The following is a 12,461-nucleotide window of genomic DNA, read 5'->3' on the forward strand; positions in this document are numbered from 1 at the left end:
GCCAGGGACAGCCCCCCTGGGGACAGATGGACACACGGACACGGTCAGGGACCCTCCAGGGCCAGGACAGCCCCCCTGGGGACAGACGGACAGTTGGACAGCTGGGGACATTGGGGGGTCAGGGTGAGGGACAGAGCCCTGGGGACACAGGGCCAGGGACATGGGGCCGGGTGTCCCAGTGTCCCCACTGTCCCCATTGTCCCCAATGTCCCCATTGTCCCCAGCTACCCCTGACCCCCCAGGTGTCCCCAATGTCCCCTGACCCCCCAGGTGTCCCCTGACCCCCAGCTGTCCCCATTGTCCCCATGTCCCCCATGTCCCACCCTCTCCGGCGTCCTTGGTGTTGACGGTGAACGTGGCCGGGCGGTTGGACAGTGCCCCAGTGTCCCCATTGTCCCCACTGTCCCCAATGTCCCCTGACCCCCCAGCTGTCCCCTGACCCCTGGGTGTCTCCAGCTGTCCCCAGTGTCCCCAATGTCCCCTGACCCCCCAGGTGTCCCCATTGTCCCCAATGTCCCCAGTGTCCCACCCTCTCCGGCGTCCTTGGTGTTGACGGTGAACGTGGCCGGGTGGTTGATGACAACCCATTGTCCCCATTGTCCCCATTGTCTCCATTGTCCCCATTGTCCCTGGTGTCACCTGACCCCCCAGGTGTCCCCATTGTCCCCAGTGTCCCCAATGTCCCCATGTCCCACCCTCTCCGGCGTCCTTGGTGTTGATGGTGAACATGGCCGGGTGGTTGATGACAACCCATTGTCCCCATTGTCCCCCGACCCCCAGCTGTCCCCAATGTCCCCATTGTCCCCAGTGTCCCCATTGTCCCCAGTGTCCCTGGTGTCACCTGACCCCCAGGTGCCCCCAATGTCCCCATGTCCCCACTGTCCCACCCTCTCCGGCGTCCTTGGTGTTGACGGTGAATGTGGCTGGGTGGTTGGACAGTGCCCCATTGTCCCCATTGTCCCCCGACCCCCAGCTGTCCCCAATGTCCCCAGTGTCCCCAGTGTCCCCAATGTCTCCAGTGTCCCCTGACTCCCCAGGTGTCCCCAGTGTCCCCATTGTCCCCAGTGTCCCCATTGTCCCCATGTCCCCAGGTGTCCCCACTGTCCCCAATGTCCCCAGTGTCCCACCCTCTCCGGCGTCCTTGGTGTTGACGGTGAACGTGGCCGGGTGGTTGATGATAGCCCAATGTCCCCATTGTCCCCAGTGTCCCAATGTCCCCAATGTCCCCATTGTCCTCATTGTCCCAATGTCCCCAATGTCCCCAATGTCCCCATTGTCCCCACTGTCCCCAATGTCCCAATGTCCCACCCTCTCCGCGTCCTTGGTGTTGATGGTGAATGTGGCCGGGTGGTTGATGACAGTCCATTGTCCCCATTGTCCCCAATGTCCCCATTGTCCCCAATATCCCCATGTCCCCAGTGTCCCACCCTCTCCGGCGTCCTTGGTGTTGACGGTGAACGTGGCGGGTGGTTGATGATAGCCAATGTCCCCATTGTCCCCAGTGTCCCCAATGTCCCCAATGTCCCCATTGTCCTCATTGTCCCCAGTGTCCCCAATGTCCCCAATGTCCCCATTGTCCCCACTGTCCCCAATGTCCCCATGTCCCACCCTCTCCGGCGTCCTTGGTGTTGACGGTGAACGTGGCCGGCCGGTTGACGGTGCCGTGGGTCAGCCCGGGCCCGTAGGCGGTGACGTGGCCGCTGTTCACGTAATCCACGTAGAACTGCAGGGGGCTGCCTGGGGGGGTGACAAAAATGGGGACACTGGGGGGTCACAGCGTGTCCTGAAACCCCCACGGTGTCCCCAAACTGTCCCCAAATCCCTCACAGTGACAGTGACCCCCAAAAAACTCCCCAAAGTCACCCCCAGGTGACGTAATGCACATAGAACTGCAGGGGGCTGCCTGGGGAGGTGACAAAAATGGGGACACTGGGGGGTCAGGGGACACCTCGATCCCCCACGGTGTCCCCAAACTGTCACCAGATCCCTCACAGTGACAGTGACCCCCAAAAACCCCCCAAAAGTCACTCCTGGCTGCTCCCCTGGGAGTTCCAAACACCTCAAAATCCCCCCAAAAAGTTCCAAAATTCCCCAAATTCCCCATACCAGGGACGTGGATGCTGTCGCAGCCAATGTCCATCTCGTGCACCCCAAAACCCCCCAGACACCCCCAAAACCCCCAAAATCCCACCCCAAACCCCTCAAAATTCCCAGAAATTCACAGAAATTCCCAAATTCCCGTACCAGGGATGTGGATGCTGTCGCAGCCGATGTCCATCTCGTGCAGCCAAAACCCCTTAAACCACCCCAAAACCCCACAAAACCCCCCAAAACCCATCCTTGGCAGCTCCCCTGGGTTCCAGACACCCCAAAACTCCCCAAATCCCCCAAAATTCCCAGAAATTTCCCAAATTCCCGTACCTGGGATGTGGATGCTGTCGCAGCGGATGTCCATCTCGTGCAGCCCGGCCTCGCTGGGCGCGAACCGGACGGTCACCGTGCCGTCCTTGTTGTCCGTGATGTCCGGGGTGGCCACCTTGCCCGAGGGCATGCGCACCTCACCTGGGGGGACAGGGACACCTGGGGTCACCTGGGGTCACCTGGGGTCACCTGGGGTCACCTGGGACACCTGGGGTCACTTGGGGTCACCTGGGACTGCTGGGGACAGCTGGGGACAGCTGGGAGGGATTGGGGACACCTGGGGTCACCTGGGGTCACTTGGGGTCACTTGGGGTCACCTGGGGTCATTGGGGTCACCTGGGGTCACCTGGGAGGGGCTGCAGTGGCCACCTTGCCCAAGGGCATCTGCACCTCACCTGGGGACATGGGGACACCTGGGGTCACCTGGGGTCACTTGGGGTCACCTGGGAACACCTGGGGACACTTGGGGTCACCTGGGACAGCTGGGACACCTGGGGTCACTTGGGAGGGGCTGGGGACAGCTGGGGACACCTGGGAGGGATTGGGACACCTGGGGTCACCTGGGGACACTTGGGGTCACCTGGGACACCTGGGGACACTTGGGAGGGGCTGGGACACCTGGGTCACCTGGGGTCACTTGGGGTCACTTGGGGACACCTGGGGTCATTGGGGTCACCTGGGGTCACCTGGGGACACCTGGGGACAGCTGGGAGGGGCTGCAGTGGGCACCTTGCCCGAGGGCATGTGCACCTCACCTGGGGACAGACGGGTCACCTGGGGTCACTTGGGGTCACCTGGGGTCACCTGGGGTCACCCTGGGTCACCTGGGACTGCTGGGGACAGCTGGGGACACTTGAGGACAGCTGGGAGGGATTGGGGACACCTGGGGTCACCTGGGGTCACTTGAGGTCACCTAGGGACACCTGGGAGGGGCTGGGGACACCTGGGGACACTTGGGAGGGGCTGGGGTCACCTGGGGTCACCTGGGGTCACCTGGGAGGGGCTGCAGTGGCCACCTTGCCCGAGGGCATCCGCACCTCACCTGGGGACATGGGGACACCTGGGGTCACCTGGGGTCACATGGAGTCACCTGGGTCACCTGGGAGGGGCTGGGGACAGCTGGGGTCACCTGGGGTCACCGGGGTCACCCGGGGTCACCTGGGAGGGGCTGGGGTCACCTGGGGTCACTTGGGACAGCTGGGGACAGCTGGGGACACTTGGGGACAGCTGGGAGGGATTGGGGACACCTGGGGTCACCTGGGGTCACTTGGGGTCACCTGGGGACACCTGGGGACACTTGGGAGGGGCTGGGGTCACCTGGGGTCACCTGGGAGGGGCTGCAGTGGCCACCTTGCCCGAGGGCATCCGCACCTCACCTGGGGACATGGGGACACCTGGGGTCACCTTGGGTCACCTGGAGTCACCTGGGTCACCTGGGAGGGGCTGGGGACAGCTGGGGTCACCTGGGGTCACATGGAGTCACCTGGGTCACCTGGGAGGGGCTGGGGACAGCTGGGGTCACCTGGGGTCACCGGGGTCACCTGGGGTCACCTGGGAGGGGCTGGGGTCACCTGGGGTCACTTGGGACAGCTGGGGACAGCTGGGGACACTTGGGGACAGCTGGGGACAGCTGGGGTCACCGGGGTCAGGGGTCACCTGGGGACACCTGGGGACACTTGGGGACAGCTGGGAGGGATTGGGGACACTTGGGGTCACCTGGGGTCACCTGGGACACCTGGGGTCACTTGGGGTCACATGGGACACCCGGAGACACTTGGGGACAGCTGGGAGGGGCTGCAGTGGCCACCTTGCCCGAGGGCATGCGCGCCTCACCTGGGGGGACAGGGACACCTGGGGTCACCTGGGGACACCTGGGACCACTTGGGGTCACCTGGGGTCACCTGGGGTCACCTGGGGTCACCTGGGACACTTGGGGATACCTGGGGTCACTTGGGAGGGGCTGGGGACAGCTGGGGACACCAGGGAGGGATTGGGACACCTGGGGACACCTGGGGTCACCTGGGGTCACTCGGGGACACCTGGGACACCTGGGGACACCTGGGAGGGATTCTGGGTCACCTGGGGTCACCTGGGGTCACTTGGGGTCACCTGGGGTCACCTGGGGACACTTGGGAGGGGCTGGGGTCACCTGGGGTCACCTGGGGTCACCTGGGAGGGGCTGCAGTGGCCACCTTGCCCAAGGGCATCCGCACCTCACCTGGGGGGACAGGGACACCTGGGGTCACCTTGGGTCACATGGAGTCACCTGGGAGGGGCTGGGGACAGCTGGGGTCACCTGGGGTCACCGGGGTCACCCGGGGTCACCTGGGACAGCTGAGGACACTTGGGGACATTTTTTGAGGACAGCTGGGGACACTTGGGGACAGCTGGGAGGGATTGGGGACACCTGGGGTCATCCAGGGGTCACCCAGGGTCACCTGGGGTCACTCAGTGTCACCTGGGGTCACTTAGGGTCACCTGCAGTCACTTGGGGTCACTTGGGGTCACCTGGGGTCACCTGGGGTCACTTGGGGACAGCTGGGGACACCTTGGGGACACCCAGAGGTACCTCTGGGCTGATTTGGGGATGATTTTTGGGTGTTTCTGAAACGGTTTTGGCTGATTCAGGGCTGGTTTTGGGGACATTTTGGAGGTGATTTTGGGGTGGTTTTGGGGAAATTTTTGGGCTGGTTTGGATTCATTTTTGGGCTGGTTTTGATGTATTTTGGGGCTGATTTTTGGGGTGGTTTTGAGGAATTTTGGGGTCAGTTTTGGAGATGACTTTGAGATATTTTTGGGCTGGTTTTGAGCTGATTTTTGGGGTGGGTTTTGAGATTTTTTTAGGCTGGTTTTGAGGTATTTTTGGGCCAATTTTTGGGCTGACTCTGAGGTATTTTTGGGCCAATTTTAGGGCTGGTTTTGAGGATTTTTTGAGCTGATTTTGGAGCTGACTCAGAGATATTTTTGGGCTGGTTTTGAGGAATTTTTGGGTCAGTTTTGGAGATGACTTCGAGGTATTTTTGGGCTGGTTGTGAGTGGATTTTTGGGGTGGTTTTTTGAGATGTTTTTGGGCTGGTTTTAAGGTATTTTTGGGCCAATTTTGGGCTGGTTTTGAGGAATTTTTGGGTCAGTTTTGGAGATGACTTTGAGATATTTTTGGGCTGGTTTTGAGCTGATTTTTGGGCTGGTTCTGTGGTATTTTTGGGCTGGTTTTTGGGCTGCTTTTGAGGTATTTTTGGACTGATTTTGGAGCTGACTCAGGTATTTTGGGGCTGGTTTTGAGGAGGTTTTGAGCTGATTTTTAGGGGTGGGTTTTGAGATTTTTTTGGGCTGGTTTTGAGGTATTTTTGGGCCAATTTTGGACTGCTTTTGAGGAATTTTTGGGCTACTTTTGAGGTATTTTTGGGCCAGTTTTTGGGCTACTTTTGAGGTATTTTTGGGCCATTTTTGAAGCTGACTCTGAGGTATTTTGGGCTGGTTTTGAGGAATTTTTGGGCCAGTTTTGGGGCTGACTCTGAGGTATTTTTGGGCCATTTTTGGGGCTGACTCTGAGCTATTTTGGGCTGGTTTTGAGCTGATTTTTGGGGTGGTTTTTTTTGAGATTTTTTAGGCTGGTTTTGAGGTATTTTTGGGCCAATTTTGGACTGGTTTTGAGGAATTTTTGGGCCAGTTTTGGAGCTGCCTCTGAGGTATTTTTGGGCCATTTTTGGGGCTGACTCTGAGGTATTTTGGGCTGGTTTTGAGGAATTTTGGGGCCAGTTTTGGAGCTGTCTCTGAGGTATTTTTGGGCCATTTTTGGGGCTGACTCTGAGGTATTTTGGGCTGGTTTTGAGGAATTTTTGGGCCAGTTTTTGGGCTACTTTTGAGGAATTTTTGGGCCATTTTTGGAGCTGCCTCTGAGATATTTTTGGGCCATTTCTGGGGCTGACTCTGAGGTATTTTGGGCCGGTTTTGAGGAATTTTGGGGCCATTTTTGGAGCTGTCTCTGAGGTATTTTTGGGCCATTTTTGAAGCTGACTCTGAGGTATTTTGGGCTGGTTTTGAGGAATTTTGGGGCCAGTTTTGGAGCTGACTCTGAGGTATTTTTGGGCCATTTTTGGAGCTGTCTCTGAGGTATTTTGGGCTGGTTTTTGGGCTGCTTTTGAGGTATTTTTGGACTGATTTTGGAGCTGACTCTGAGGTATTTTGGGGCTGGTTTTGAGCTGACTTTTGGGGGTGGGTTTTGAGATTTTTTAGGCTGGTTTTGAGGAATTTTTGGGCCATTTTTGGAGCTGACTCTGAGGTATTTTTGGGCCATTTTTGAGGCTGACTCTGAGGTATTTTGGGCTGGTTTTGAGGAATTTTGGGGCCAGTTTTGGAGCTGCCTCTGAGATATTTTTGGGGCTGACTCTGAGCTATTTTGGGCCGGTTTTGGGGGCCCCCCACCCCCCAAATTCGGGGTGTCCCCCTCACCTGTGATCTCGCCCTTCTTGATGGTGAAGGGGATGACGAGGTCGAAGGGCCGCAGCCCGGCCATGTCCAGCCCGTTGACCCCCAGCAGCGGCCGGTCCGTGGCCTGGGGGGCACCGAGGGGTCAGAGCACCCCAAAAACCCCCAGCACCCCCTCTGCACCCCAAATCCCCTGCTCCCCTCCATCTCCCCCAATTTTCCCCCATTTTCTCCCATTTTTCCCTGCTTTTTCCCCTTGATTGTTCCCATTTTCTCCCCTGCTTTTCCCCCTAGATTTTTTTTCCTCATTTTCTCCCCCTCTTTCCTCCCATTTTTCCTGGGTTTTCCTACTTTTCCTTTGTTTTTCCCCATTTTCAACCCATTTCCCACTCACCATGACCTGGAAAGGGCTGTTGGGGATGTGCTCGCCCCAAACCACACAAAATTCCCCATTTTTACCCCATAATTCCCATTATTTTCTGCATTTTGCCCCATTTTTTTGCTGTATTTTCCCATTTTTACCCCATTTCCTCTCCATTTTTCCCATTTTTACTCTGTTTTTTTCCCATTTTTACTCCGTTTTTTCCCATTTTTTTCCCATTTTCCCCCCGTTTCTGACTCACCATGACCTGGAAGGGGCTGTTGGGGATGTGCTCGCCCCCGAAGCGCACGCAGATGACGTATTTGCCGGGCTGGGGCGCGGTGTAGAAGATGTCGAAGGTGCCGTCGGGGTTCTCCACCACGTCCACGTCCACCTCGGAGCCGTCGGGGGTGCACACCGAGCACGTCACCTTGCCCTTGCCCGCGGCCTTGGCGTCCACCGTGATCAGGGTCTGCTCGCCGAGCTGGATCGTGGGGCCCAGGCCTGGTCCTGTGGGAGACGGGGGTCAGGAACCCAAAATGGGGACAGAAAACCCAAAAATGGGGCCAGAAAACCCAAAAATGGGACCCATCGAGGCCACCGTGATCAGGGTCTGCTCCCCGAGCTGGATCGTGGGGCCCAGGCCGGGTCCTGTGGGAGATGGGGGTCAGGAACCCCAAAATGGGGGTCGGGAATCCCAAAACGGGGCTGGAAATCTCAAAATGGGGCCAGAAATCCCAAAAATGGGGGTCAGGAACCCAAAATGGGGACAGAAAACCCAAAACAGGGCTGGAAATCCCAAATATAGGACCCATTGGGGCCACCGTGATCAGGGTCTGCTCGCCGAGCTGGATCGTGGGGCCCAGGCCTGGTCCTGTGGGAGACGGGGGTCAGGAACCCAAAATGGGGACAGAAAACCCAAAACAGGGCTGGAAATCCCAAATATAGGACCCATTGGGGCCACCGTGATCAGGGTCTGCTCCCCGAGCTGGATCGTGGGGCCCAGGCCTGGACCTACGGTAAACGGGAGTCAGGAATCCCAAAATGGGGACAAAAATCCCAAAACGGGGCTGGAAATCCCAAAATGGGGCCAGAAAACCCAAAAATGGGGGTCAGGAACCCAAAATGGGGACAGAAAACCCAAAAATGGGGCGAGAAATCCCAAAAATGGGGGTCAGGAACCCCAAAATGGGATCACCGTGATCAGGGTCTGCTCGCCGAGCTGGATCGTGGGGCCCAGGCCTGGACCTACGGTAAATGGGAGTCAGGAACCCCAAAATGGGGTCAGGAATCCCAAAAATGGGGGTCAGGAACCCCAAAATGGGATCAGAAATCCCAAAATGGGGACAGAAAACCCAAAACAGGGCTGGAAATCCCAAATATAGGACCCATTGGGGCCACCGTGATCAGGGTCTGCTCCCCGAGCTGGATCGTGGGGCCCAGGCCGGGTCCTGTGGGAGACGGGGGTCAGGAATCCCAAAATGGGGTCAGGAACCCAAAATGGGGACAGAAAACCCAAAAATGGGGGTCAGGAACCCAAAATGGGGACAGAAAACCCAAAAATGGGGGTCAGGAACCCAAACTGGGGACAGAAACCCAAAAATGGGACCCATCTAGGCCACCGTGATCAGGGTCTGCTCCCCGAGCTGGATCGTGGGGCCCAGGCCTGGACCTACGGTAAATGGGAGTCAGGAATCCCAAAATGGGGTCAGGAACCCAAAATGGGGTCAGGAATCCCAAAAATTTGGGTCAGGAACCCAAAAATGGAGTTGGGAACCCCAAAATGGGGCTGGAAATCTCAAAATGGGGCCAGAAAACCCAAAATGGGGACAGAAATTGGGATTTCTGGATTGGGGATTGGGGAAAACCAGGATTGGGGACATTTGGGGACATCTGGAACAGGAACCCCAAAGCGGGACTAAAAATCCCAAAATGGGACCAGGAATCCCAAAATGGGACCTGGAACCCCAAAATGGGGCCAGAAATCCCAAAAATGGGGGTCAGGAACCCAAAATGGGGACAGAAAACCCAAAAATGGGACCAGGAACCCAAAATGGGAGCACCCTGATCAGGGTCTGCTCCCCAAGCTGGATCGTGGGGCCCAGGCCGGGTCCTGTGGGAGATGGGGGTCAGGAACCCCAAAAATGGGGTGAGAAATCCCAAAAATGGGGGTCAGGAACCCCAAAAATGGGGCCAGAAATCCCAAAACAGGGCTGGAAATCCCAAATATAGGACCCATTGGGGCCACCGTGATCAGGGTCTGCTCCCCGAGCTGGATCGTGGGGCCCAGGCCTGGTCCTGTGGGAGATGGGGGTCAGGAACCCAAAATGGGGCCAGAAATCCCAAAAATGGGGGTCAGGAACCCAAAATGGGGTCAGAAACCCCAAAATGGGGTCAGGAATCCCAAAAATTTGGGTCAGGAACCCAAACTGGGACCAGAAATCCCAAAAATGGGGCCAGGAACCCAAAATGGGGCTGGAAATCCCAAAATGGGGCTGGGAACCCCAAAATGCGACTCATTTGGGGACATCTGGAACAGGAACCCCAAATCGGGACAGGAAACCCCAAAATGGGACTTGGAACTTCAAAATGGGGCCAGGAACCCCAAACCAGGACCCATTTGGGGACATCTGGAACAGGAACCCATTGGGAACCCCAAAACAGGACCAGGAACCCCAAAACAGGACCAGGAATCCCAAAACGGGACCTATTTGGAGTCCCCTTGGTGGCCCCACAAAGGAGCCTTTGGGGTCACCATGGTGGGACCCCTTTGGTGGCCCCAAAATGGGATCCCATCATTAATTTTGGGGCGGGTCCCATCATTAATTGAGTTTGGGGGTCCTACATCATTAAACTGGGGGAGTCTCTCATTAATTGGGGTCATGGGGGTCTCCCATCATTAATTTTGGGGGGCAGTCCCTTCATTAATTGGGATCATGGGAGTCTCCCATCATTAATTTTGAGAGGTCCCCATTATTAATTGAGATCATGGGAGTCTCCCATCATTAATTTTGGGGGATGTCCATAATTAATTTTGGGGGGTCCCCATCATTAATTTTGGAGGGTCCCCATCATTAATTTTGGGGGGTCCCCATCATTAATTTTGGAGGATCCCCATCATTAAACTGGAGGGGTCCCTTCATTAACTGAGATCATGGGGCTCTCCCATCATAAATTTGGGGGGTTCCCCATCATTTAACTCGGGTTTCTCCCACCCCAAACTCCCTCCCAACCCAACCCTCACCCCCTCCCCTTGTTTCCCCCCCTTCTCCTCATGCAGGGCCATTTTTGGGGTGCGAAGGGGTCTCGATTTTGGGGTGCAAAGGGGGGTTTTGGCCATGCTCCCCCCCTCCCAAACCAAGCCGTGCTCTTACCTAAGCCGTGACCTCCGATGGAAACTACAGCGTGGGGGGGGTGGGCGTGGGGGGGTGGGCGTGGGGTGGGGTGGGCAGAGAAGCAAGAAATCCAGTGAGACACAGCCGTGAGACCCCCAAAACCCCCCAAACCCCCCAAAATCCCCCAAAACACCCCCAAAAATCCCCATTCCCCCCTCAGTGCAGCCGTGCCCCTTTCCCAGCAGGGTTGTGCCCCCCCCCCATTCCTGAGGGGGTTTTCGCGGTGGTTTCTCCCATTCCTGAGGTGGTATCCCCCATTTTGGGGGGGGTTCCCCTGTAGTTTTTGGGGTGGTTTTTTCCCATTTTTGAGGTGCTTCCTCCCAATTTTTGGGGGTTTTCCCCCGTTTCGGGGCTCACCGGTGACCGTGCACTTGCTGGCGTCGCCGGTAGGCACGGCCCGGATGCGGTAGGGGGAATAGGGGATCTCATCCCCCCCGTATTTGATGAGGATGGTGTAGCGGCCGGTCATGTCCGGCACGTAGGACACGGTGTAGGTGCCGTCCTGATTGTCCCGGATCGAGGCTTTCTTGGGCTTCCCCTCGGGATCCTGAGGGGAAAAAGCGGGAATTTCGTCCATTGGTGAGGTGAGAATGGGAATTTGGGCAGTTTTGGGGTGTGGGGTTGGAGTTGAGGGATGGGAAAAAGGATCCCCAAGCTCCACATTCAAGGGTGAGGTCATGCTCCCTTGGGATTCCCCTCAGAATCCTGAGGGAGAAAAAGCTTTTCCTGAGGGGAAAAAGTGGGAATTTTGGCCATTGGTGAGGTGAGGTGAGAATGGGAATTTGGGCAGTTGGTGAGGTGAGAATGAGAATTCTGCTGTTTAAGGAGTGGAAAAAAGAAATCTGGGCTGGGAAAAAGGATCCCAGATCTCCCAGGTGTGGTCATGTTCCTTTGGGTTTGCTCTCAGGATCCTGTGAGGAGAAGTTTTTCCTGAGGGGAAAAGTTTTAAATTTCAGCCATTGGTGAGGTGAGAATGGGAATTCTGGTGGCTGGGAGGTGGAAAATGGGAATTTGGGCAGTTTTTGGGTGTGGGGTTATATTTTAGGGCTGGAAAAAAGGATCCCAGAGCTCCCGGGTGGGGTCATACTCCCTTGGCATTCCCCTCAGAATCCTGAGGGGAAAAAGCTTTTCCTGAGGGAAAAAGCAGGGAATTTCTGCCATTGGTGAGGTGAAAATGGAAATTTGGGCAGTTAGTGAGATGAGAATGAGAATTCTGCTGTTTAAGTAGTGGAAAAAAGAAATCTGGGCTGGGAAAAGGGATCCCAGAGCTCCTGGGTGTGGTCATGTTCCCTTGGGTTTGCTCTCAGGATCCTGTGAGGAAAAGATTTTCCTGAGGGGAAAAGTTTTAGATTTCAGCCATTGGTGAGGTGAGAATGGGAATTCTGGTGGCTGGGAGGTGGAAAATGGGAATTTGGGCAGTTTTTGGGGTGTGGGGTTATATTTTAGGGCTGGAAAAAAGGATCCCAGAGCTCCCGGGTGGGGTCATACTCCCTTGGCATTCCCCTCAGAATCCTGAGGGGAAAAAGCTTTTCCTGAGGGGAAAAAGCAGGGAATTTCTGCCATTGGTGAGGTGAGAATGAGAATTCTGCTGTTTAAGTAGTGGAAAAAAGAAATCTGGGCTGGGAAAAAGGGTCCCAGAGCTCCCGGGTGCAGTCATGCTCTGTTGGGATTCCTGTCAGAATCCTGAGGGGAAAAAGCTTTTCCTGAGGGGAAAAAGTGGAAATTTTGGCCATTGGTGAGGTGAGAATGGGAATTTTAATGGTTGGGAGATAGAAAATGGGAATTTGGGCAGTTTTGGGGTGAGGGGTTATATTTTAGGGCTGAGAAAAAGAATCCCAGAGCTCCCGGGTGGGGTC

General features: G+C 56.4%; 1 protein-coding gene across 1 annotated transcript in view; it reads right to left on the bottom strand.

Annotated features, from left to right (window-relative positions):
- Positions 1-11,242, bottom strand: part of LOC135441889 (filamin-A-like) — a 27,959-nt gene extending 16,717 nt beyond the window's left edge. The window contains exons 1-6 of the mRNA XM_064701446.1: positions 10,963-11,242; positions 10,585-10,608; positions 7,473-7,720; positions 6,874-6,976; positions 2,422-2,562; positions 1,609-1,737 (exon numbers count right to left, since the gene is read on the bottom strand). Coding sequence (XP_064557516.1) covers positions 1,609-1,737; positions 2,422-2,562; positions 6,874-6,976; positions 7,473-7,720; positions 10,585-10,608; positions 10,963-11,182 — 865 coding nt within the window. The 5' untranslated portion in view covers positions 11,183-11,242. The remainder of the gene's footprint in view (positions 1-1,608; positions 1,738-2,421; positions 2,563-6,873; positions 6,977-7,472; positions 7,721-10,584; positions 10,609-10,962) is intronic.
- Positions 11,243-12,461: the final 1,219 nt, after the last annotated feature.

Source organism: Zonotrichia leucophrys, unplaced genomic scaffold (genome assembly GCF_028769735.1).
Source record: "Zonotrichia leucophrys gambelii isolate GWCS_2022_RI unplaced genomic scaffold, RI_Zleu_2.0 Scaffold_633_29258, whole genome shotgun sequence".
Classification (NCBI taxonomy): domain Eukaryota; kingdom Metazoa; phylum Chordata; class Aves; order Passeriformes; family Passerellidae; genus Zonotrichia; species Zonotrichia leucophrys.